General features: G+C 36.0%; 1 protein-coding gene across 1 annotated transcript in view; it reads left to right on the top strand.

The window, feature by feature from the left end:
• The window catches only part of SGPP1 (sphingosine-1-phosphate phosphatase 1), a 35,345-nt gene extending 10,981 nt beyond the window's left edge, over positions 1–24,364 (top strand). The window contains exons 2-3 of the mRNA XM_058739271.1: positions 9,642–9,731; positions 21,933–24,364. Coding sequence (XP_058595254.1) covers positions 9,642–9,731; positions 21,933–22,484 — 642 coding nt within the window. The 3' untranslated portion in view covers positions 22,485–24,364. The remainder of the gene's footprint in view (positions 1–9,641; positions 9,732–21,932) is intronic.
• The last annotated feature ends 546 nt before the right edge of the window (positions 24,365–24,910 follow it).

Here is a 24,910-nt window from a genome sequence, read left to right as displayed (position 1 = left end):
TTTAATTGCTTTAGACTAAGTCTTAATATCTGTTTATGAAAGTTCTCTACCATATTCTTCAAGATTGTCTTGGCTATTTTTGAGTATTTGCTTTCAATATACATCTTAGAATGAGCTCTTTAATTTCCATAAAAATCTCTGGAGTTTTATTGAAATTGCAATGATTTATAAATTAATGTGGAGAGAATTGATAGCCTTACAATATTGAATTTGTCTATGAATATGGTAAATCTTTTTTTTTTTTTTTTAATGTTTATTTTTGAGAGAGCGAGACAGAGCACAAGCAGGGTAGGGTAGGGGCAGACAGAGAGGGAGACACAAAATCCGAAGCAGGCTCCAGGCCCTAAGCTGTCAGCACGGAGCCTGACATGGGGCTTGAACCCATGAACTGTGAGATCGTGACCTGAGCCAAAGTCGAATGCTTAAATGACTCAGCCACCCAGGCTCCCTGAATATGGTAAATCTTTATTTAGGTTTTCTTAAATATATTTCAATGGAGTTTTAGAATTTCCTCCATATAAATCAAGTATATCTTCTGTTAGACTTGTTTGTAGTTTATGTTTTTTGTTATTGTCGTAAGTGATACCTTGTTAAAATTCAAATATAACTTTTTGTGACTAGAATATAGAAACATACTTGATTTTTATGTATTGATCATATATACAACTTTTTTCAACTCTCCATTAATTTAATAATTAGATGTATATTCTCATCTGTTCTTTATAGAGAAAAATATGTCAGCTGAGAATAATGACAAGTTTATTTCTTTTGTTGCAATTATACATTTTTGTTGACTAAAAAGCTTTAACAATGGTAATGACATTAAATTCCATAAATATAATCATTTCATTTCTAATAAGTACTAGCCAGTCACATAAGTCCTACAGATAAGAGGGCAAATAAAACAAAAATATGGTCTGTTTGCTTGAGGGTATTAGATTGGTGTTTTAGGAAGATTCTTGTATCTATAGTATGGAAAGTGACTAGAGAGCAGTAAGACTGGAGGCAGGGGAAGCAGACCAGGTAAGACATTACTCCACCAGTTCAAGGGAGAGAAGATGGAGACCTACAGGAGACTATAAACAACGGCCTGCTGCCTGATTTTATATGACCTGTGAAGTATGAATGGTTTTTTACATTTTATTTTATTTTATTTTATTTTATTTTATTTTATTTTATTTTATTTTATTTATTTATTTATTTATTTATTTTTTAACGTTTATTTATTTTTGAGACAGAGAGAGAGCATGAATGGGGGAGGGTCAGAGAGAGGGAGACACAGAATCCGAAACAGGCTCCAGGCTCTGAGCTGTCAGCACAGGGGCCTGATGCGAGGCTCGAACTCACGGACCGCGAGATCGTGACCTGAGCCGAAGTCGGCGCTCAACCGACTGAGCCACCCAGGCGCCCCCCCCCTTTTTTTTTTTTACATTTTAAATAGTTGACAAAGGCCACAAGATTATTTATTTTGTGACATGTGCAAATTATATGAAATTAATAGTTTTAGTGGCTATACATAAAGCTTTATTGGATCACAGCCATGTCCATTCATTTATTTATATCTTGTCTGTGGTGCCTTTGTGCTATGGCAGCAGAATTGAGTAATTGTGACATTGACTATATAATCCACAAAGCCCAACATAGTTACTATCTGGCTCTTTACAAAAGAACTTGGCTGGCTCCTGACCTAAATAGTGTCAGTGGGAGTAGAAAGAAATGGATACATTTGAGAGATACTAAGATGTAGAATTGATGAGACATGGTGATTAATTGCAAATGACAGTAAAGAAGAAAAACAGGAGTAAAGGATTATTCCTAGATTTACTATTTGGAAAGCTGTGAAATAGTAGTGTGATTTATAGAAATTGCAGCAAGGAGCAGGAGTATGGAGGAAAATTCCATTTTAGATATGTTGAATTTGAGGTGTCTGTAAGACTGAACTATCTGGCAGGCAATTCTGCACATGAAAGAGACCTGGAGAGGTTTGGTATCATCAGCATACATGTGCAGAATGAAGTGATGAGAGTGGATGGTCCTGCCCTTGGAGGGTACACACAGAAGAACAGAGAGTCTAGGGAAAAACCTTTTTTTTTTTTTTTAGTAAAAAAATTTTTTTTGATGTTTATTTATTTTTGAGAGAGAGACACAGCATGAGCAGGGAAGGGGCAGAGAGAGAGGGAGACACAGAATGTGAAGCAGGCTCCAGGCTCTGAGCTGTCAGTACAGAGCCCGACATGGGGCTTGAACTCGTGAATTGTGAGCTTGTGACCTGAGCCAAAGTCAGATGCTTAACTGACTGAGCCACCCAGGTGCCCCCAAAGGAAAAAAAACCTTTAAAGACCTCAATATTTAAGGAATGGATAGGGTAAAAAGAACCTGAAACAGAATCTGACAAGCAGCAGTTTGAGAGGTTTGTCTAACTAAGGTTTTGTGTGTGTGTGTGTGTGTGTGTGTGTGTGTGTGTGTGTTTGCGTGTAGGGCTCTAGTAACTCATTTGTACTAGAAAAAAAAATTTATTTGAGGACTAGAATGGGTATCTTCTCATAGAAGTCAAAGTCAAGAAAGTGCTGCCAGGCTTCTGGAGGAATTAGAGCCAGGCCTCTAGAACGCTATTAGAACTAAAGGCAATGCCGTTCATCCCTTTTCTTGGGGTTGCATGGTCTCCCATTTCTGCTTCTTTCTTCTCTCTCTGCTTTGGCACACGTTTCAGCCTTATCCCTACTTCTACATCATTTCCAAATTCAAGCACACAACAGAGACTGACTTGCTTTCAAACTACTATCAGGAAAGAGAATCTAATTAGCCCAACCCAGCCAATGGATTTACTGCTGTAGGGCTAGGTGTCCATCCCTGACCAAGAGCTGTAGTCGGAAGAGCAGGATCATACAGTAGGAGCATGTCTCCAGGGCCACCCTGCTGGGTCTAAGCGGGGAATATTTACAGAAGAAAAGAGTGAAAATTGGACAATATCATAAAAAGAATATACTATAAAGGGAAGCTGCAAGTGAGAGTGTTTCTAGAAAAGGAAAGCAGTTAATATTTTTAAATGCTGCTAAAAGAACAAGCAAGATAAGCACTGAGCTTTATAGAAGACTTGGAAAATAAAAATAGGAAAAATCTAATGTTAACATTTTGGTATTTTCTTACAGTTTGAAAATAATTGGGGCCATATTATATATAGTGTTTATTCTTTTTTTATATAATGTGTGATGGTTAATTTTATGTGTCTTTTAGCTAGGCCATGATACCCCGATTTTTGGTTAAACACTATTGTAGATGTTTCTGTGAAGATATTTTTTATATGACATTAACATTTAAATCTGTAGACTTTGAGATTACCTTCCATAATATGGGTGGGGCTTTTATCCAATCAATTAAAAGCCTTAAGAGAAAAAAGACTGCCCCCCCCCCCCCCCCAAGGAGGAGGGGATTCTGTGCTGCTACTGTCTTTGGACTTGAGCTACATTAACTCTTTCCTAGATGTCCAGTCTGCTGGGCTACCTGCAGATTTTGGACTCTCCAGCCTCCATGATCATTGAAATAAATCCAATAATAAAGCCAATTCCTTGGAATAAATCTATCTCCATATATGTGTACATATAGAACTTATTGGTTTCATTATTCTGGAGAGCTCTAATAGGTCATACTTTTTCCTTTCAGCAAACATTCCTAGAAAACATTCTTAATGAATGAAGCACTTACATATTCTTGCAAAATAGTTTTTATATTATAGGATTGTCCTTACTATAGATATATTACCTCCATTTATAGATGAGGAAGCTGTGATGCAAAGATCTTATGAAACTAGTGTGTTGTCCTACACCTCAAGAGGTAGGCACCTTTGGAGTAGTCAGCCTAGCTCACAACCCTCTAAAGGTCCCTCACCTTTAGGGCAACTGTATTTTCTCAAATCAGAAATTTGAGTTTGGGCAGGTTTCTTCACTAAAGAAGTAAATCGAAAAACCTCCATCTACCATGTGGCCTAAAGAACAGAAAAGCTGCTACACAGAAAAGGATGTATGTAATAAGAAGAGATGGTCCTGTGACCATTTATAGTTGCAATTTCTTCTTGAAGCTTTGCTTCCTTTTGCCTTAAGGTTCAGTGACTCTGTATCCTTATAATACAGCTTCTTTTTTCTCAACATGAGTTGATTCTGTTATTTCCATTTTTCAGCGTCCCAGTAAAAATGCATATAGTAAATGTCTAGAACCAGATCTGTGTAGCTCCAAAAACCCGTATTTTAAACTACTACATTATAGTCAATATTAATTCATTGCTGTATGCTATATATAATTTTATGATAAACATGTTTATATGTGAATCCTTGCCCACATTTCTATGTCTTTGGTATAGAATTCTAGGAGAGAGATCACTGGGTCAAAGTATATGAACATTTAGACTTTTATGTATTAGCAAAATGCTTTCCAAAAGGGGGCATCAATTTTTATTCCACTAACAGGGTATGAGAACAAGGCAGATGTATCATTAATGTGGTATCCTAGTCATCTCTTGTTTACATATACACTATCCATTTCTTGAATTCAAAATATAATTTTTTTCTGGTGCCTGCCTTTGTCCCATATTTAAATTACTCTGAAAATTTTGAATTCTGTTGAAGACAGTTCTTGTAATTGCTTTAATGGCAAGTCATTTTATTGACTTTTTTTTTCTAACGTCAATGAATGTAAATGACAAATGCCACAATATAAAAAATAATTCTGATTATGTGTGATAGTTAAGGAAAGTGTATCAGTAAGAATAGAGCTGTTTGGTATAATAACTGAAGGAAATGTTTAGATAAGTGTTCTTGTAATAGACTGTGCAATGAAAAGATTAGATAGTGGTATGAAATTAAAAGCGTCTAGGAGGTCATGTGATCTGTTTCAGTTTGGTAAATTTTTATTAATTTGAAAATAACATGAAGGACTTGTGTTTCAGCTTTTTTTTTTAAAGTATTTTTTTAATGTTTGTTTGCTTATTTATTTATTTATTTATTTTGAGAGAGAGGGAAAGACGGGGAGAGGCAGAGAGAAGGGGAGACACATAATCCAAAGCAGGTTCCAGGCTCTGAGCTGTCAGCACAGCTGGGGCTCAAACTCATGAACCTGACCTGGGGCTCAAACTCATGAACTGTGAGATCATGACCTAGCCGAAGTCAGATGCTTAACCAACTGAGCCACCCAGGTGCCCCTTCTTTCAGCTTTTTTGGTAAGACCTAAAGATTTAAGAAAAAAACCTTTTTATAAGAGGAAATAACATAAATTTAGCAGATAAAGCTCAACAGTCTCTAAAAAAAAAAAAGAGAGAGAGAGAAAGAAAAATAGAAGCTAGGAACCACTACCAAACTTAAAATTACTGTTTGTGTAGTGATAAAAGTGTAAAGTAACAAGCACAGTAAATTGGAAGACATCAGAATAGACCACTGGAATATAATACTAAATGTTATTTGGCATCTCTGCATCTGTTTCTTTATCTGTAAAGAGAGGAGAGGGTGGTGGAATTAATGTCTTCAATATCCCTTTTGCCTCTAAGTAAGTAAAGTTTGTACCTAGCCTCCATTCTAAGAAAAACCTACATAAAAAATATCTCAGTGATAATCTGCTTTATCCTAGGGATACAAGGAATTAAACAACACACTTCATACATGAAGGACAGCTTAGTAAATAGTGGTTAAGAGCTTAGACTTCGGAATTAGACTCTCAATGTTTGAATCTCAGCTCCATACCTTAATACCTATTTAATCTTAGACCTCTTTTTTCCTCAGTTTCCTTTAAATTAGAATACCTACCTCATAGGGTTGTTCTGATGATTAAATGAGCTAATATTTATAAAGCTCTTAGGATAGTGCCTGGTACATAGTTTTATGTTCAGTAAAATTATTTAAGCTACTAACCCTTCAGTAAAGAACAAATTGACATGTAATTGTTCTAACGTCACTTTTGGCTTTTAAAAAATCCAGACAGTTTATTTGTCAGAAATAAAGGATTGGGTTGGGTAGGAATTAGGGGTAGAGAGTGACAGTCAAGGGAAGGACAGAACAACAAATATGTGTCTATCAGAAGTGAGAGAAAGGTTGGTTAGATTGTTATCACAAAGAGAAAGAGGAAGATGACTTTTTAAAAAATAGAAACGAGGGCTCTTACGGACTTTTACAGAATTGCTAAATTTGCCAATGTGGGGAAGACAACTTGAGTTTCCCATGACAATGCCTTTTGCATTTTGAAAATTACTGTATTTAATTGCTCCCATTCCACTTACTGTCTCAAGTGCTAAAGCAGCTCAGGAAGAGCTATTGCCGCCCCAGACTAGATTTGCTCCCAACCCTGGAGATTTGAATAGGGATTTCTTAAAAAACAAATCTCCACAGAATCCATATTAGACAACTGGAGAAATTCTCTGGGGCCTTGTAGCAAGTAGGGCTAGATTATCCAAGAGACAATTAGGTAAAAAAATTCTTTGACAGATTGGAATTGGAATAAAGTAATGAATTGGAAACTGCCTGGAAGACTGAATTTACTAAGTTTCTGTTGTTTCTACTCTGGTTTCCAAAGAGGGAATCAGGAATTTTTTGTCTTGTTTCTAATCTTGGGAAACCTTTTACTTTTTCACCATTGAGTACGTTAGCTGTAGGTAGTTCATAAATGGCCTTTATCATGTTGAAGAAATTCCCTTCTTTCCTAGTTTTTTAAATCCTTTTATTATGAAGGATGATCATGTATATTTTTTTCTTAATTCTATTAATACAGTATATTACATTGATTTTTTCTTTGTTGAACCACCCTTGCATTTCTGTGATAGATCCCACTTGGTCATGGTGTGTAATATTTTCCCCTTCCACCCCCCAGTGTATAATATATTTTTGAAAATTTTTATTTATTGAGGTGCCTGGGTGGCTCTGTTGGTTAGGCATTGGCCTGGCTGTTGGTTAAGCATCGGACTCTTGGTTTTGGCTCAGGTCATGATCTCACAGTTTCATGAGTTCGAGCCTGGCTGGCAGCATGGAGCCTGCTTGCTTGCTTGCCTATTTATTTAAAGTTTATTTATTTGTTTGGGGGTGGGGGGAGGTTTTTATATTTCTATACAATTTAGTTACTTTGTTTTAGAAAGTGTATATTAATGTTATTTATTTTAAAAAAAATTTTTTTAATGTTTATTTTTGAGAGAGAGGGAGACAGACAGAGTGAGAGCAGGGTAGAGTAGGGTAGGGGCAGAGAGAGAGGGAGACAGAATCTGAAGGAGGCTCCAGGCTCTGAGCTGTCAGAACAGAGCCCAATGAGGGGCTCAAACTCACAAAGTGAGATCATGACCTGAGCTGAAATCAAGGGGAAGAGCTTGAGAAAGATTGATATTAAATATCTGGTAAAATTCACCAGTGAAACCATCCGGACTTCAGGGACTGAGGCTGATGGCAGTTTGCCTGTCTTGTGATCCATCTCAGCATGTGGCATAAATAGGGAAGAGAGAGATCACAGAATGATTGAAAGTGGCATAAGTCACTTTCATCACAGCTCATTGGCCAAACTAATCACATGGTCCCAATCTAGCTTCAAGAGAACCTGAAAATGTAGAGGAGCATAAGGAATATTTGATGAACATTAATGTTTCAACACCTGTTCTCCTTTTATTTCTCCAACGTAATGAACACATTTTATTATGTTATTAATATATTTCCTATAATATATAATTTATATATATTTAAATATCATATAATTTGCATATTTTGTGTCTACTATTTAGTGCCTTCCCCTCAGCAAAAGCATAAGCTTATTCTCCTAGAAAATCACACTGCTTACAATTTCTTGCCTATAAGCCTTTGCTCACAGTGTTCCTACTGTGATGCTTTTTATCTTTTTTGCCCTGTACTCCTTTTTTCTAAAGGTGAAATCCTACTTATTTCTCAGGACAACTTGGACCTTAACTTTATCTGAATGACTTTGCTAACATCTTTAAGTGCTCATCCCTTAGACTCCATCTGAATTTTTAGTATACTGTCATAGCACTTACCTCATTATATAGTTACATGTCTGTCTGCCCCATCAACCAAGTTCCTCATGCATGTGGAAGAATGGCTGGAGTAGGTAGAGCCTAGAAAAGAAACTAGGAGGATCTGAATAAGGGCAGTTTAAGTAGAGTGGAGAAGAGATGATAGAATCAAGAAATATTTAGAAAGTAAAATCAGCAAGACTTGATTATTTGTTGAATATGAAAGGTAAGGAACGAATCAAGGATAATTCATGTTTCTCATTTAAGTTTATTATGTATATTATGAAGTTTCCAAGTGAAATAGAGAATATGAGAGGGGGCACAAGTTTGGGTGGTAGGATGATGACATTGGTTTGAAGTATAGTGAGTTTAACTCCATAGAGACCTCAAGGTGAAGACACATGCAGGAGATGGCTGTATGATTCTTAACCCAAGGAAACAGATGGGTCTTCAGCTTGCAAAGTAGTAGTTAAAAAATAAGAAAAGCAGAGACTACCAATAAGTACTAAGGGCAAAATCCGTATGTATGTATGTATGTATGTATGTATGTATGTATGTATTTATGCTAGTGTTCAAGGAACAGGAACAGAAAGATACGCTCTTGTGCGGGAAACACCGAAAAAACCAAAGATGGTGAAAGAGGAACCAGGAGAATGTGATACTGTAGATATCAAGGGTGTTTAGACTTTCAGGGAAGTGGTGGCTATGTCAAATGCAGTAGAGAAGTCAAATCAAAACAAGTACGTACCAAATCTTTACCAGTCTTCTTGCAGTCTTAATTAATTCCCTTCTTTCGACCCCACTTGTTATTGAACCATGTTGATTTCCTATTGGATTGAACCGCGTTAGCTTCAATTTTATGGAGAAATTTCCAATTATAGGGTGTTACTGCTTCAGATGTGCCCCCCTCCTTCTTCCTTCACAAACTTGCCACCATGGCCATCGATTGTTTGCTCCTTCCCTCTAATATAAGGAGATTCAAAGCCAACTCTTAACATTAGTGCCCTTGATACCAAGAGTTGTCTGTATTTTATTGTTTTCCCTTTTTAAGACTTTCTGATCCCAGTATCCCCCCAAGATTTTTCTCAGAAAGGTTACCATTTGAAATTTTAGTGGAGGGGCAGAAGTGGAAAACAAATGACAAGTTGTTGAATATTGAATAGAAGATGGTGAAATATCAACAGAAACTACAAGTAGCAGTCACTGATGGAACTGAGAGGGAGACACTGCTCAGTTTTTCTTCGCAGGGAAACGAAGGACACTTACACGGATCAGAGTCAAGCACTATTCCAGAGGTATTTCATTTTGGAGCCACATGAAAAATATGTCTTCTCCCTATTTTTCTTCCTCTGCAGCATGCTGGTGATTAAGTCTTTACCGTAGAAATGAAAATGAGCCAGTTTTCACAATGAAGAGTTGTAGAAACACCAGATTTCATTCATTTGTTCAATTATGCAAAAGTTAAAATCATGCAAAACTTTTTCTTAAATGTCAGCTATGTGCCATGCTTAGTGTTAGGTGCTAGGAATACAATGGGGAGTAAAAACACATAGTTCTTGTTTTTGTGGAGTTCTGTGGTATAGTGATATGTTTTTTATTTCCTTGTTTATATTTAACCTAATTTATATAACCCATTTTACTTTTTTTTCCCCTTTAGTATCCTCTTCTATGTGGACTGATTCTTATTCCCTGCTGGTGTTCTCTAGTTTGCCTAAGTAGAATTTACATGGGAATGCACTCCATTCTGGTAAGGAAAATTTGTGTTCATAGTGCTTTATTTTTCTCTGAAAATGACAGGCTATTTTATAGTTTTTAATCATTTTCAAACTTATAAGAAACCTGAGAAAATATTACTGTAAATCTTCTTTGTTTTGCAAAAATATATATATATTAACATATTGTTTTGTGAGCATTTGATGTAGTAATTGTATTTTTTAGAAACCGTTCCCAACAATCACAAATAACCAAGTATTATGTTCAGGATAAGGAATAAGGTTTCTCCCGTCTTCCAGTCTCCATTTGATTTTCCTTCTTATGGTCTTTTGTGCCTCTCCACCAGAGTCAAAGCAGCAATGTGAATATAGACATCAATGCGAGCTCTACTCAGTAGTGAACACCCACTGACTAGAAACAACATGAACTTAACCCATCCTGGTGCCACTTGTATTTACATATTAAACTCTAGTTTTCTTCTTTTCCCCAACGGTACTTTAGGGCTTCCAACAGTTACTTTATTTTAAGAATGCTATTCAGTTTAAAAAGCACCAGCACAGGGACCCTCTACTCTTTAGCCACAACTACTCACCTCCCTTTCTCCCCTTCCAATTGACATTCTAGCTTGCACCATCTCATCACCAGAGGAATTAACAGCTTCTGAATTAGTAGCCCTACTTCCAGTCTGACCACATTCCATACGGTGTCTAGCCTCCTGTTGTAGTTTACTTCCAAAGCACAAACATGACGCCATACTGAATGACTTGTTTCCTCGAATGTAATTGGTGTCTCTTACCTCGATACCTTTAGGAAAGTTGTAACTTCTGCTTGGAATACCCTTTTCCCTTTGTCTAGCTAACTATCCATTCTTCAGGATTCACAAAAAGTGTTCTTATCTCCTAAAAGCCTTGTTACATTCCCCATCTTGCCTTTCTCTAGACTGGCTAGATGACCTTTCTCCCAGAGCATCTTGAGCATAATTCTGGCACAACTACAACTTCTTTTTTCCTTATCTTTCCCCCACTAGAAAATAAGCAACATAAGAAAAGTAACTCTATGTTCCCTCACTATCCCTTGCATCTAGTGTAGTGTCTCTTACTGCACTCTATGAACGTATTATGTATTTAGTAGATAAAGGACCAGAAAAGTGGAGAAATATGAACTAATTCATGTGATCAAAAAATTTATAACTGGCTATATCAAATTTTTCTTGTCCTTTGCAACAATTTAACAGTTTTAGAATTTTCTACTCATGAAAGTATCTAATTAGCTTGTTTCATAGCTGTAGAAATATTGGGTTTCTATTTCTTTTTTTTTTTTTTTTTTTTTTTTTAATGTTTTTTATTTATTTTTGAGATAGAGAGAGACAGAGCATGAACGGGGGAGGGGCAGAGAGAGAGGGAGACACAGAATCGGAAGCAGGCTCCAGGCTCTGAGCCATCAGCCCAGAGCCCGACGCGGGGCTCGAACTCACGGACCGCGAGATCGTGACCTGAGCCAAAGTCGGACGCTTAACCGACTGAGCCACCCAGGCGCCCCTCTATTTCTTAACTTGGACTGCTTGCCTCCAGTAGCTGCCCCTTCACTAGTAAATTTCCACAAGTCCCAAATACTATTTTAATAAGCAAATTATTTGTGTTCAACTTTTTATAATTAATTGTATTAATACAAATTGTGAATTTACATATAATTTCCTTTCTGATTAATCTCTACTAATTTTATAAGCCTCAGTATCATTTAAAAAACTTTTTTTTTTTTTTTTAGCATTTATTTATTTTTTGAGAGACAGAGAAAGAAAGAGCGTGAGCAGGGGAGGGGAAGAGAGAGAGGGAGACACAGAATTCGAAGGAGGCTCCAGGCTCTGAGCTGTCAGCACAGAGCCCGACGCGGGGCTTGAACTCACAAACTGTGAGATCATGACCTGAGCTGAAGTTGGACGCTTAACTGACTGAGCCACCCAGGCGCCCCCAGTATCCGATTTTTATATCATATCTAGCATTTGTCACAAGAAAATGTTATCCATTTCTGTGCCTTGTTAATGATTCTCTTCCAACTACAAAAGTTAGTAATATTGCTCCTAAAAATTTACCAAATGGTTATGTATCTTTGAGTGATAAAAAATGGATCCCTGATATTTCTGGAAGATAAAGCTATTAGATATTACCCTTAGGTTCATTATCATAATAAAAAGGGGAATAAGAATCTGATTATATTTAATATACTTTCTAAAAGATGGGCTTTTGGGGCTCCTGGGTGGCTCAGTTGGTTAAGTGTCTGACTCTTGGTTTCAGCTCAGGTCATGATCTCACAGTTCATGAGTTCAAGCCTCACATCGGGCTCCATGCTGACAGGACAGAGCCTGCTTGGAATTCTCTCTCTCCCTCTCTCTCTCTGCCCCTCCTCTGCTTGCTCTACCTATCTCTCTCAAAATGAATAAATAAACTTAAAAAATTAAAAAAAAAATAAAAATAATAAAAGATGTGTTCTTTAAAAACATGTTTAGTGGATTGATCAAACATTCAAGCTGAGTTCAGTTCAGTTTTTATATACTGGACTTCTGTTTTTGAATCAGCTGACCTAAAAACAATATTGATGTATTATTTTTCAAATCATGAGTCTGATAATCCTAGTCCTTTATTCAAAAACCTTCTTGTCCCATAGAATGTTTCATCAATTTTATTCAGACTAGCTACTGAATTTTATTGTGTGTAGTATTACAAATTTTTGTTTTCCTTTTATTTTTTATTTCTTTTTAAAAGTAAAATCATGAGTAATTTGCAGACGTTACAAACTATGATTCTGTGTTATAACCACAATTATTCCTAATAAGAAATACATTGCTTATTATTTGATAGTTGATGGATGAAACTATACCTATAATGAATCCCTCCCTTTCTTACATTATGGATCTAATATATTCCCACAATTTTCACTTTTTCCTATATTTTAATATTTCAGTAATTACCTTCATTTTGAATTATTTTCTATTTATTTATTTTGAGAGAGAGAGAGAGAGAGAGAGAGAGGGAGAGGGGTGGGGGGGCAGAAAGAGAGGGAGAGAATCACAAGCAGGCTCCATGCTGTCAGCACAGAGCTCTTCGTGGGGCTTGATCTCATGAAACTTGAGATTATGACCTGAGCTGAAATCAGGAGTCTGATGCTTGACTTCCTGAGCCACCCAGGTGCCCTTTTAACTATTTTCTTGATCATAGTTTGTATCTTTACTATTTATTGTGAAAATAGTATGGAGCTATAGGCAGTGTATGCCCTGCAAGTTGCTAATAGGTGCTTAGATACCTATTATTATTAAGTGGATGTCTTCATTAACACAAGAAGAGGCTTCTTGTGTTATTTATCATTTATTCTAAATGATTTATAATGAACACTTCATTCAGTATTTTCCATAAATTCTGTATGTTTTTGTTACAACACAAAGAGCAACAGCTTAGTTTATTTTCAACATCCGCCTACTTTCCTAAATTGATTTTCTTACTTCCAAGAAAAGTATAGAGGAGTTACTACATCTATTTATTTGCTATAAACCTAGCTCTCAAAATTTAAACTCATGGGGTGCCTGGGTAGCTCAGTCGGTTAAGTGTCCCACTCTTGGTTTCAGCTCAGGTCGTGATCTCATGGTTCTTGGAATTGAGCCCCCCATCAGGCTCTGTGCTGACAGTATGGAGCCTGCTTGGGATTCTTTCCTCCCTTTCCCTGACCTTCCCTGGCTCACATGTGTGGATGCAGTCTCTCTCTCTAAATAAATAAACTTAAAAAATATTAAATTCATAAAACCACAGGCCATTTTTTAAGTTACTGGACTGGGTACTTGTCAAACTACTGTTTTGTTTCTGTATTAGTAAAATTATGAATATATTGTAAATCCATGTACCCAAAATTTTCCAAACAATTTTATGTGTCTATATGTGTAAAGTCTTTTTAGAAAGGTATTGAGATTATAAAGTAGTAAGTACACCTCAAACCCATTTTTATAAGAAGAAATAAAATCAAAACAACCATATACACACACAGAAAACCCCCAAAATCCAAAAACGTGTTAGGGAGAAAGATCTAGAGCAATAAACATTGAGAGTTTTAATAGTAACTGTACCTGGGTAATAACTGCTTATTGGGGCACCTGGGTGACTCAGTCAGTTAAGCGTCCAACTTTGGCTCAGGTCATGATCTCATGATTTGTCTTTCAAGCTCTGCATTAGGCTCTGTGCTGACAGCTCAGAGCCTGAAGCCTGCTTCAGATTCTGCGTCTTCCTTTCTCTCTACCTCTCCCCTGCTCACACTCTGTCTCTGTCGCTCACAAATGAATAAAATGTAAAAAAAACAAAAAACACCACCACCTACTTGTTATTATTTGTATTTTCTAGTTTTCCTATAATGATCGCGTATTAAATCTGAATTTTAATTAAAGGTAAATATTCCAAAATCTGTCCTTAACAGTGCACTTATAGTAGTGTACTATCATATTGAAATAAGAAGCAGGACACCTAAAATATGTTATAATTGAGGTGCCTGGTGGCTCAGTTGGTTGAGCGTCCAACTCTTGATTTTGGCTCAGGTCACGATCCCAGGGTCATGGGATCGAGCCCCCATGTCGATTCTCTCGATCTCATGAAGATTCTCTCTCTCTGCCTCTGCCCCTCTCCCCCATTTGTGCGTGTACTCTCTCTCTCAACATAAAATAAAATAAAATAAAATAAAATAAAATAAAATAAAATAAAATAAAATATTATAATTGAAAACACCCAGCAACTCACTAGGATATCATAGGAGCCTGGAATTCTAATCTCAGCAAATCACCAGCCTCTCTAGGTCTATTTCCTGATCGGAAGAAATGAAAAGGATAAAAGTTTAGACTTAATATGTAACAAATCTGTGTTGAATTTATGGTACTTGATACCTTCTTCCTTCCATAAATTTGATAACCTTGAATATTCCATTCAAATGTGTAATTATCTATTAACTTTGAGGGAATATTAAGTTATCTGTGATTAGTATCTAAAATTATGTGCTAAGGTTTTTTTTTTTTTAATTTGCTAATTTAAGTTGTTTTTGCTACCTTTAACATTAACTTTCCTTTATTACATACTTTGTGCTGTAATGCTTAAAACCACTTAGTATACATTTTAATGTCATACATTAAATTGATATCACAGTGATAGCTAGCATGTTTATGCCCTGAATTAATTCCTTCCTTCCTTCTGGTTCTGTTGCTTGGAAGTTCAGTTTGCCCTTACTATTTTTTTAAGTTTATTTATTTATGTTGAGAGAGAGCAAGCAGGGGAGGGGCAGAGAGAGAGAATCCAAAGCGGGCTCTGCACTGACAGGAGAGCCCGACATGGGGCTCAAACTCATGAACTACGAGATCATGATCTGAGCCCAAACCAAGAGTCAGATGCTTAACCAACTGAGACACCTAGGTGCCTCAGTTTGCCCTCACTATTCAGGATAATATAAATAACTAATAATCAGAAAGGGAGGTAAATTTGTATAGAGTCTTGAAACAATCTAGTTTAATATTCATGGAGCTCTCCAAAAAAAATTGAGGACAACAAATTTTGGATATTTTGTGTCATACCGAAATATATTTCTGGAATTATAATTGTTTTGAATTATTTTTAAGAATTCTTAATGTGATCAAATGTAGGGGCACCTGGCTGGCTCAGAGAAGTGTTACTCTTGATCTCAGGGTTGTGAGTTCAAGCCCCATTTTGGGTGTAGAGATTACTTAAAGAATAAATTAAAACTTAAAAAAAATATGGGGTGCCTGGGTGGCTCATCTGGTTAGGCGTCCGACTCAATTTTGGCTTGGGTCAAGATCTCACACTTCTTGAGATCAAGCCCCACATTGGACTCTGTGCTGACAGTGCAGAGCCTGCTTGGTATTCTAAATCCCAATAAAGAAATAAACATGAAAAAAACTTTAAAAAGTGGTCAAATGTAGGAATGTCTTTAAAAGTCATTTAATTGATTAAGTTTTTCATTTTCTAAAGTACTATAAGCGGGCGCCTGGGTGGCTCAGTCGGTTAAGCCTCCGACTTCGGCTCAGGTCATGATCTCATGGTCCGTGAGTTTGAGCTCCACGTCGGGCTCTGTGCTGACAGCTCAGGGCCTGGAGCCTGTTTCAGATTCTGTGTTTCCCTCTCTCTCTGACCCTCCCCCGTTTATGCTTTGTCTCTCTCTGTCTCAAAAATAAATAAACATTAAAATTAATAAAGTACTATAAGCATTTTATAGGAATGAACATCTACTTATATCTATAGTAAGAAAAAACTATAAAAAAACCAGCTAACTTCAGAGCTATTAACCCTTCCTTTCACTTAACTTTACAGTAAATTTATTATATATGGTTTTATGTAAATAACATCAATTGTCATTTAAAACTTCTAACTTGGTACACATTCTGAGAATTACAAGGCTCAGACATTTCCACATTAGCAAATTCTGAAAGTTTTTGAATCAATCACGAAATTTATTTTTTTTAATGTTAAATAAAACATTTTTGAGATGCAGGACGGAGGGGCAGAGGGAAAGGGGGACAGAGCATCCAAAGCAGGCTGTGTGCTAACAGCAGTGAACTGGATTTGAGGCGTGAACTCATAGACTGTGAGATCATGACCTGAGCCAAAGTCGGATGCTCAAGGAACTGAGCCACCCAGGCGCCCTATCATGAAATTTAAATAAGAAATAAAGCAACAGCTTCTATTCTGATAGCCAGAATTCTGTAGTTATTTCACAAGACCTGTGCCTTTAATTACATCGTAGGGAAGAAAGGGTAGGATAGCAACCAAAGGACTATACCCTCATAAAAGTGTAATTCTATGGAAATTAGTGATCTGAAATATGAAGAATAGAGGTCTGACAGTCATAATTTGAGGTCTCCGTATCCACAAGTATGGTCAGAATTTGGGTCACTTTTGGAGTCTTTGAGTAACTGCAGTAAAATTCAATTAATGAGAATTCTTAGGTAACTTTTAGTATGTATCTGAGTTTTCATGGAAGACCTCATGTTAAAAAAATTTGAAAATTTAGTTTTTCACTCCAGTATATAATTCCTAATGCTGAATATTCATTTTTTTTCAACAAAATATATTGAGCACCTTTAATCCATCAGATTAAATGCTTAGGTCTATGACATTAGTCCAGTTTTCTTTATTTAAAAACTGGCCAGAGGCACCTGGGTGGCTCAGTCAGTTAACCGTCCGACTCGTGATTTCGGCCCAGGTTTAAGCCCCACTGCGCTGACAGCATGGAGCCTGGTTGGCCTTTTCTGTCGCCCTCTCTTCCTCTCCCAAAATAAATAAATAAACATTAAAATAACATAAAATAAAACAAAAAAATGGCTAATGTAACCATAAATTTTTATTAAATTTGAACACTCCTTGAAAGGGGAAAAAAAGGCATTTTTAGTATTTTCAGTGTTTTCAGTGTAGAAACTGTTATTCCCTGAAAATGTCTTTAGCCTAAACTGAAGAAATTATGTTTCATCTGTTTCTCATACAGAGTTCTTATCAAGCAGGATTATATAGTCAATGTGATGAATCTAAAGAATTTCTGTCTCAGTTTAACTAAACAAATATTTATTGCCTACTTACTGTGTGCCAGCCATTGGGTATATGTATAAATAAGATAAAGACTTTGCTTTTGAGAGATCACTGTCTAAATAGGTAATATGTAATGTAAATATGTAATGCAGTGGTTCCTCAACTGGAGCTGCGCAACAGAATCACTGGGGAGCTTTTTTAAAATTTTTATCTTTTAAAAAAAATACTTTTTAACATTTTTATTTATTTTTGAGAGACAGAATGCGAGTGGAGGAGGGGGCAGAGAGAGAGACACAGAATCCGAAGCAGGCTCCAGGCTCTGAGTTGTCAGCACAGAGCCCAACATGGGGCTCAAACTCACACGAATGGTGAGATCATGACCTAGGCCGAAACTTAACCGATGGAGCCACTCAGATGCCTCTGGGGAGCTCTTTTTTTTCTTTCTTTCTTTCTTTTTTTTTTTTTTTTAGAAAGAAGTTGATGCCCAGGGTGCCTGGGTGGCTCAGTTGGTTAGGTCATGATCACTGTTCATTGAGTTCAAGCCCCACATTGGGCTCTGTGCTGACAGTGTGGACCCTACTTGGGATTCTCTTTCTCCCTCCCTCACTGCCCCTCCACTGCTTGTTCTCTCTCAAAAATAAATATACATTAAAAAAAAAATTGATGCCCTACTCGCACTTCAATTGAGTTAAATCAGAATCTCTGAGGATTGGCCCAGGCATCAATATTTATAAAGTTGTTTAGTGACTTCTAAAGGGTACAGAGGTTGTGAACCTTTGGTTTTCTAATAGAAATAGAAAGCAAAAAATGGAAAACAATGTGGTAACTTTTGTAGCAGATGCTATGGAGGTAAAGAGGAGGGAATTCCTTATTATGGGGTAGGAGAAGAGAAAGTTTATGGAGAAGAGAGGTGCCTGAACTGAGTCTCAAAGGATTATGTAATGGTTTTCCTAAAATAGAGGAGGAAAGATAATTCCAAGATGAGAGAAATAGTCTAAAATTCATTATGGGACCTGGCATTGAAGCGTTTTGTGTTTAAGATTCTTTTTATTAAGTAATCTCTATACCCATCGTGGGGCTCAAACTTAGAACTCCGAGATCAAGAGTCATATGCTCTACTGCCTGAGCCAGCCAGGGGCCCCTGGCATTGAAGTGTTAGGATAGGCAGAAGCCAGATATGAAATGCTTTATATGCCTTCTAGGAAGTTTGAATACACAAGTGATACTGCTTTAGTTCATAATTTGATAAACATTTTGTTAATTGCTTATATTTTTCTTCGACCTACTATGAAAGCAGTCACTTATATAAAGAGAACACAATTGCTTTTAAATCTCATATTTTTAGAATTGGAAAATATCAGGAAAAACTTGTTCTATATAGAAATAAATTTTTAAAATGTTTTTTTTAATGATGCCTGTAATGTAATTGTTGAAAACAGAGTAAAGATTCACTTACAAGTAATTTAGTAGATTTTGTTAGAATAGATTCATGTAAGGGATTCATTTATTCGTCCAATAAATATTTGAGTGTCTACAGTGTGATACGCTTCCCAGGAAGGTGGTGGCTAAAGAACTTAAATTCTTCAAAATTTTTAGCTGCACATTCATAGTTCTTACTCTCTTTAGGAATTGTCTGTACCTTCAGCCCTTCTTCTATTCCACAGTATTCTGATTTAGAATTTTACATAGTTTAGAACAGTGCATTGTACTGTTAACTTCACTGATCCATGACAAAGTCATTGAACTTCTGCACAATGAGGACAATGGCAAGAGTTTGAGGATATACTGAAGTCTTAAATGTGGAAGGCAAACTTAAAAACTTTTTGAATAGTATACCTTTATGATTTTGTGGCAGAGAGGGCTTTCTTAAACAAGATACAATGATAAATATGACTACATTAAATTTAGAACTTCTCTTCACTAAAAGGTGCCATAAAGAAAATGAAAAGGCAAGCTACAAAATCCAAAAAAAGATGTTTACAGAACATGTTATTGATAAGAGATTTTATTGATAAAGGATTTATATATGAATACCATATGAAAAAAATCATGTAAATCAACAAGAAAAAAACCCTAAAAGAATGGTTACAAAAAGACACAAATATACATTACAGAGAAAAGGAATAACTCATAATCTTATAAAAAAATCAGGAAAATGCAATTAAAAATTTTTTTTTTTTTTTGTCAACATTTTTTATTTATTTTTGGGACAGAGAGAGACAGAGCATGAACGGGGGAGGGGCAGAGAGAGAGGGAGACACAGAATCGGAAACAGGCTCCAGGCTCCGAGCCATCAGCCCAGAGCCTGACGCGGGGCTCGAACTCACGGACCGCGAGATCGTGACCTAGCTGAAGTCGGACGCTTAACCGACTGCGCCACCCAGGCGCCCCAGGAAAATGCAATTTAAACATCAAGAAATGCAGAACTGATGGGATGTAAATTTTTACGAACATTTTGGAAATTTTTAATCTTATAAAATGGAACATGCACATACCCTATGATTCTGCCATTCTGTTTCTAGGAAACTCTTGCCCACACCAGGCAACATTGAAACAAAAAAAATGGTTGCACTGGTTATAATATTCCTGGTTGGTTTAAGAAGAGATACTAATTAAGAAAGCACTCAAGCTCAACCATAGCCAATAAACTAATCCAAAACCTATGAACAACTTAAATGACCACCAGTGGAAGAATGAATAAGTAAACTGTATAATCACACAGCGAAGTATTACACAGTTGGGAAAGTGAATGACCTACAACTACATATAAGGAATGAATCTTGAACTGTGCACTATATAACATTTTTATAAGCTCAGAAGCAAAACTAGATCATTTTTTGTTTGTTTGGAGATATGTGATGAAAGCTTTTAACAAGTGCAGTAGAACCTTGGTTTGTGAGCATAATTTGTTCCAGAAACATGCTTGTAATCTGAAGCACTCGTATATCAAAGTGAATTTCAAAAACCATTGGCTCAGTTATGATCATGTGACATTCGGCATCATGTACTACTTGTATTGCAGGACATCACTCGTTTATCAAATTAAAATTTATTAGAAATGTTTGAACACTTGCAGAACAAGTTATTCACAACCCAAGGTTTTACTGTATTTTTTCAGCCAAAGCTCAGGGTTATAATTGCCTTTGTGGAGGATACAGAGTGATAGAGTTGGGAGACAGCATACAAAAGATTCAAAGTACTGGTAATATTATTATCTTTTTTGCAGCAGTGATTTCATAGATATGAATTTTATAACTTCATATACACTCTACGTATCTTTTTCTATGTATCAGTTATTACCTAATAAAAATTTTAAGACAGAAAAACATTAGGCAACTACAGTTGACCCTTTAACAACATGGATTTGAGTTGCATGGGTCTACTTATATGCAGATTTTTTATAGTACTGAATCTTTTCTCTTATGATTTCCTTAACATTTTTATTTCTCTTTACTCTATTTCTCTTTACTCTTTTATTTCTCTTACTTTACTGTAAGAATACAGTATATAACATGTATAGCATTAATTATATGTGTTAGTTGATGTTTAGTTATTGGTAAGGCTTCAGGTCAGTAGTGGGCTATTAGTAGTTGAGTTTTGGGGGAGTCAAAGTTATATATGAGTTTTTTTACTGTATGTGGGGTGGCCACCCCAATCCTCACATTGTTTAAGGGTCAGCTGTGTAATTTCCCAGAAATCAAAACTACACATGGGGCACCTGGATGACTCAGTTGGTTAAGTGTCTTACTCTTGGTTTCTGCTCAAGTCATGATCTCATGGTTCATGGGTTTCCAGCGCTGCGTTGGGCTCCACACTGCAGGTGCAGAGCCTGCTAGGGATTCACTCTCTCCACATCTCTTTCTGCCCCTGCCCTGCTTGCATTCTCTCTCCTTTAAAAAAAATTTTTTTTTTTTTAACGTTTATTCATTTTTTGAGAGAGAGAGACAGAGCGTGAGCAAGGGAGGGGCAGAGAGAGAGGGAGACAGAGAATCCGAAGCAGGCTTCAGGCTCTGAGCTGTCTGCACAGAGCCTGACACGGGGCTCGAACTCACAAACTGTGAGATCGTGACCTGAGCTGAAGTCAGACGCTTAACCCACTGAGCCACCTAGGTGCCCCCACTCGCTCTCCTAAATAAAATAAATAATTTTTTAAAAAAGTTAAAAAAAACTACACAATTTAGGCAGAGTTTATTGTTAAGGATTTAAATATAAATCTTATATAGTATATATGTAGTTAGCTTATAAAAAGGTAGAATTATGAAAACATAACTTTTAAATGTTTATTTTGAGAGAGAGGGCATGCATGCACATGCATGAGCACAGGCAGGCAAGGGGTAAAGAGAGAGGGAGAGAGAGAATCCCAAGCAAGCTGTGCACTGTCAGCACAGAGCCCGACATAGGGCTTGATCACATGAACCATGAGATCTGGGCCTGAACCGAAGTCAAGAGTCAGATGCGCAAATGAGTGGGCCACCCAGGCGCCCCAAAAACATAATACTTTCATTATTATTATCAAATTAATCTTTTTATTATCACTAAATGTTTAGTATTATATGGTCAGTAAAGTTTGAAAATGTGACATCTAAAGAATCTGTATTAACATTGAAAATGTGAAATATATGTTTTTAAATGTCAAAAAGAGTGTTATGCTGAACAACTTTACTTTTCTCTTTTCCCAGGATATTATTGCCGGATTCCTATATACCATTTTAATCTTAGCTATCTTCTATCCGTTTGTGGACCTGATTGACGACTTCAACCAAACTCACAAATATGCTCCATTAATCATCATCGGGCTTCATTTAGCCTTGGGGATCTTTTCTTTCACTCTTGACACCTGGAGTACATCCCGAGGAGACACAGCTGAGATTCTAGGAAGTGGTGCTGGAATTGCATGTGGATCTCATGTTAGCCATAACGTGGGGCTAATGTTAGATCCTTCTCTGGATATACTACCATTAGCTCTGCCCCCCATTACCGTGACTATGTTTGGAAAAGCCATACTGCGGATCCTCATCGGGATGGTATTTGTACTAATAGTCAGAGATATAATGAAAAGGATCACCATTCCTTTAGCCTGTAAAATCTTCAGTATACCATGTGATGATATTCGAAAAGCAAGACAACACATGGAAGTTGAACTTCCTTATCGGTATATTACCTATGGAATGGTTGGTTTCTCTATCACATTTTTGGTTCCTTATGTATTTTTCTTTATTGGTATCTCTTGATGCAAAAATACTGTTTATAAGAAAGGAGGGTATCAGTTACTGATATCCAAAAATATATCCTAGTTAAAAGCCAAATCAGAGTTAGGCTTTTGCAGGAATTTAACTTAAATAATTATTTAAGTAAATTTGTAAGAGTCAGTGCATTTTATCATTGCACATCCAGATATTGTTTTAGGTGAGCTGAGCTATTTCAACACTGAGAAAATGATAAGTATCCATTTAGAATGTTCATGTAATGTTTGGAGAGTTTTATGCTGTTATGAATTCGAGTTATATATAATATATATTAAGATACATAATGTACAATTATGTATCTAATGTATGTTATATATGAAATAATATACCTAAGTTATTTTAAACTGTGGGGCTGTATTATAAAATCAATAATAATATGCAAACAGTGTGCCGGTATATTTGGATTTAGTACAGGCATGTTGTTATTAACAGATATATTTAACATTTATTTACTATGGGAACCATTTCCTAATTGAATTGCGTAATTACTAGACCAGAATTCATATGCCACCACATAATGTTTTACTGCCTCTTTTTACACTGCCGTCACCTTTCATGTTACCCATGATGTTGAGCATGGGAGGCATTTTTAATGGACCAAATTTTCAGAAAAATTAGGGTTTTTTTTTTTTTTTTCAATTCTGTACACTGTGTTGAATGTACTTTATTTGCAGTTGTTCTGGACATCAGTTTAATAATTCAGGTACTGAATTTTATTGCTTGCTAATTGTGCCTTTCTGTTGCTGAATTAAAAAATGCCATGTATACTGTGATACAAAAATAAGATACTATCTTTATCTTAAGTTACATATAATCAGGCAAATGTTTTAAAAATACATGTCAAACTAACAGGGCTAGAAGCAAGCCACCCTCAATTCTTTAGCCTTTGTTTGGAAAGAAATGTGGAATGGGTTAAACTTTCTCACTAATTTATTGGGTAGCTAAATGGATAAATATTTCCATTTTTGTAGGTATTTTTCTGTGCATTGTAAGTTTTAGGAACAAGATATATTTTTTGTACATTGTCTTGATTGTTTATACTGCAGGTAGATACTTCCAATGAATGGAAATGTAATTGAAATTTATAGATGGGACAATGCACACACTTAATTTATAAACAAACCATTTTTCTAAATTATTTGGAAAGGATTGGATCTAGCAGTGTTAACTTTTAATACCCATTTATTAGCTACTTAAGGTAAATTATAAAATCTGAAAGTATCAGTATTTTAGATCCTATTATTTTTTCAATTTTTATTATTTTCACAGTGGAAAATTTGGGTATTAAACATTTCTTTCTTCTGTCTGTGCCTTTATATTTTGAAGTGTAGTTGTAATTAGGTTAACATTAAGTTTATTTGTAGTAAGTTTTTCTTAAGAGAATTAACTTTCCATATAAATGAGCATCAGGTATGGAATTACTGACTTTAGTGCAATATCTGTCTGATTATCCAGAAGTATCACTTAAGATGTTTCTATTTTGGACAGCATAACTATTTGAACTCATATTTTTATAATTCCGATTGAGAATTTAGGGACATGGTAATTTTTACCAACATTGAATATGATAATTTTAAGTGAAACAACTAAATTTGGGATCTTTAGCTGTTAGTCGAAACCGAGGCACTTAGGAACATATCGGTACGTTGGAAAATGTGCAAAGAACTTTTCTTTCAAAATGTGTTTAATGAATTGAATTTTAGGAACTACTTCCCATAATTTGGGTCTATGCTATCTTATTAATTTTTATATCTAGCTTAAAAGGTATTTGAAAATACTCCATTTCTTTGTGATTTATTATTTTCTGTCCTATGGTATCTCCATGCTAAATGTATTTTAAAATAAAAGCCAAATTCAGAATTGAAGAGTATTTTGTTTTGTTTACCTTCTTTGCATTTGTTCTCTGTATTATCTGATATTTATAAAATATATTTAGGATTTTCATTCTAGCAGGCTTTTCCTCTGAAGCATCTTATTCAAAACCAGAGTTGTTTTCAGTAATAGAAGATATCAAAGAAATTCTTCAGGGTTCAAACTGACTTTGGGCTCCAATTGTGATCATTCTGACATTGTACTTTTAGTAAAAAGTTTCATAATATTAAGAAACATGAATAAAATGTTTCAGCAGAATCTGTGGCCAATGGTATTATAGGTAGTTGACTGCCAATTCATTGTCTCAGGCATTAGACACAGTATTAGGAACAGGTTTTTGTTTTTGTTAATGTTTATTTTTGAGAGACAGGGAGAGAGCAGGGGAGGGGCTGAGGGAGGGAGGGAGACACAGAATCCGAAGCAGGCTCCAGGCTCTGAGCTGTCAGCACAGAGCCTGATGCAGGGCTCGAACCCATGAACCGTGATATCATGACCTGAGCTGAGGTGGGAGGTTTAACTGACTGAGCCACCCAGGCGCT

This window comes from Neofelis nebulosa, chromosome 7 (genome assembly GCF_028018385.1).
Source record: "Neofelis nebulosa isolate mNeoNeb1 chromosome 7, mNeoNeb1.pri, whole genome shotgun sequence".
Lineage (NCBI taxonomy): Eukaryota > Metazoa > Chordata > Mammalia > Carnivora > Felidae > Neofelis > Neofelis nebulosa.
This window is presented reverse-complemented; position numbering and strand designations above follow the sequence as displayed.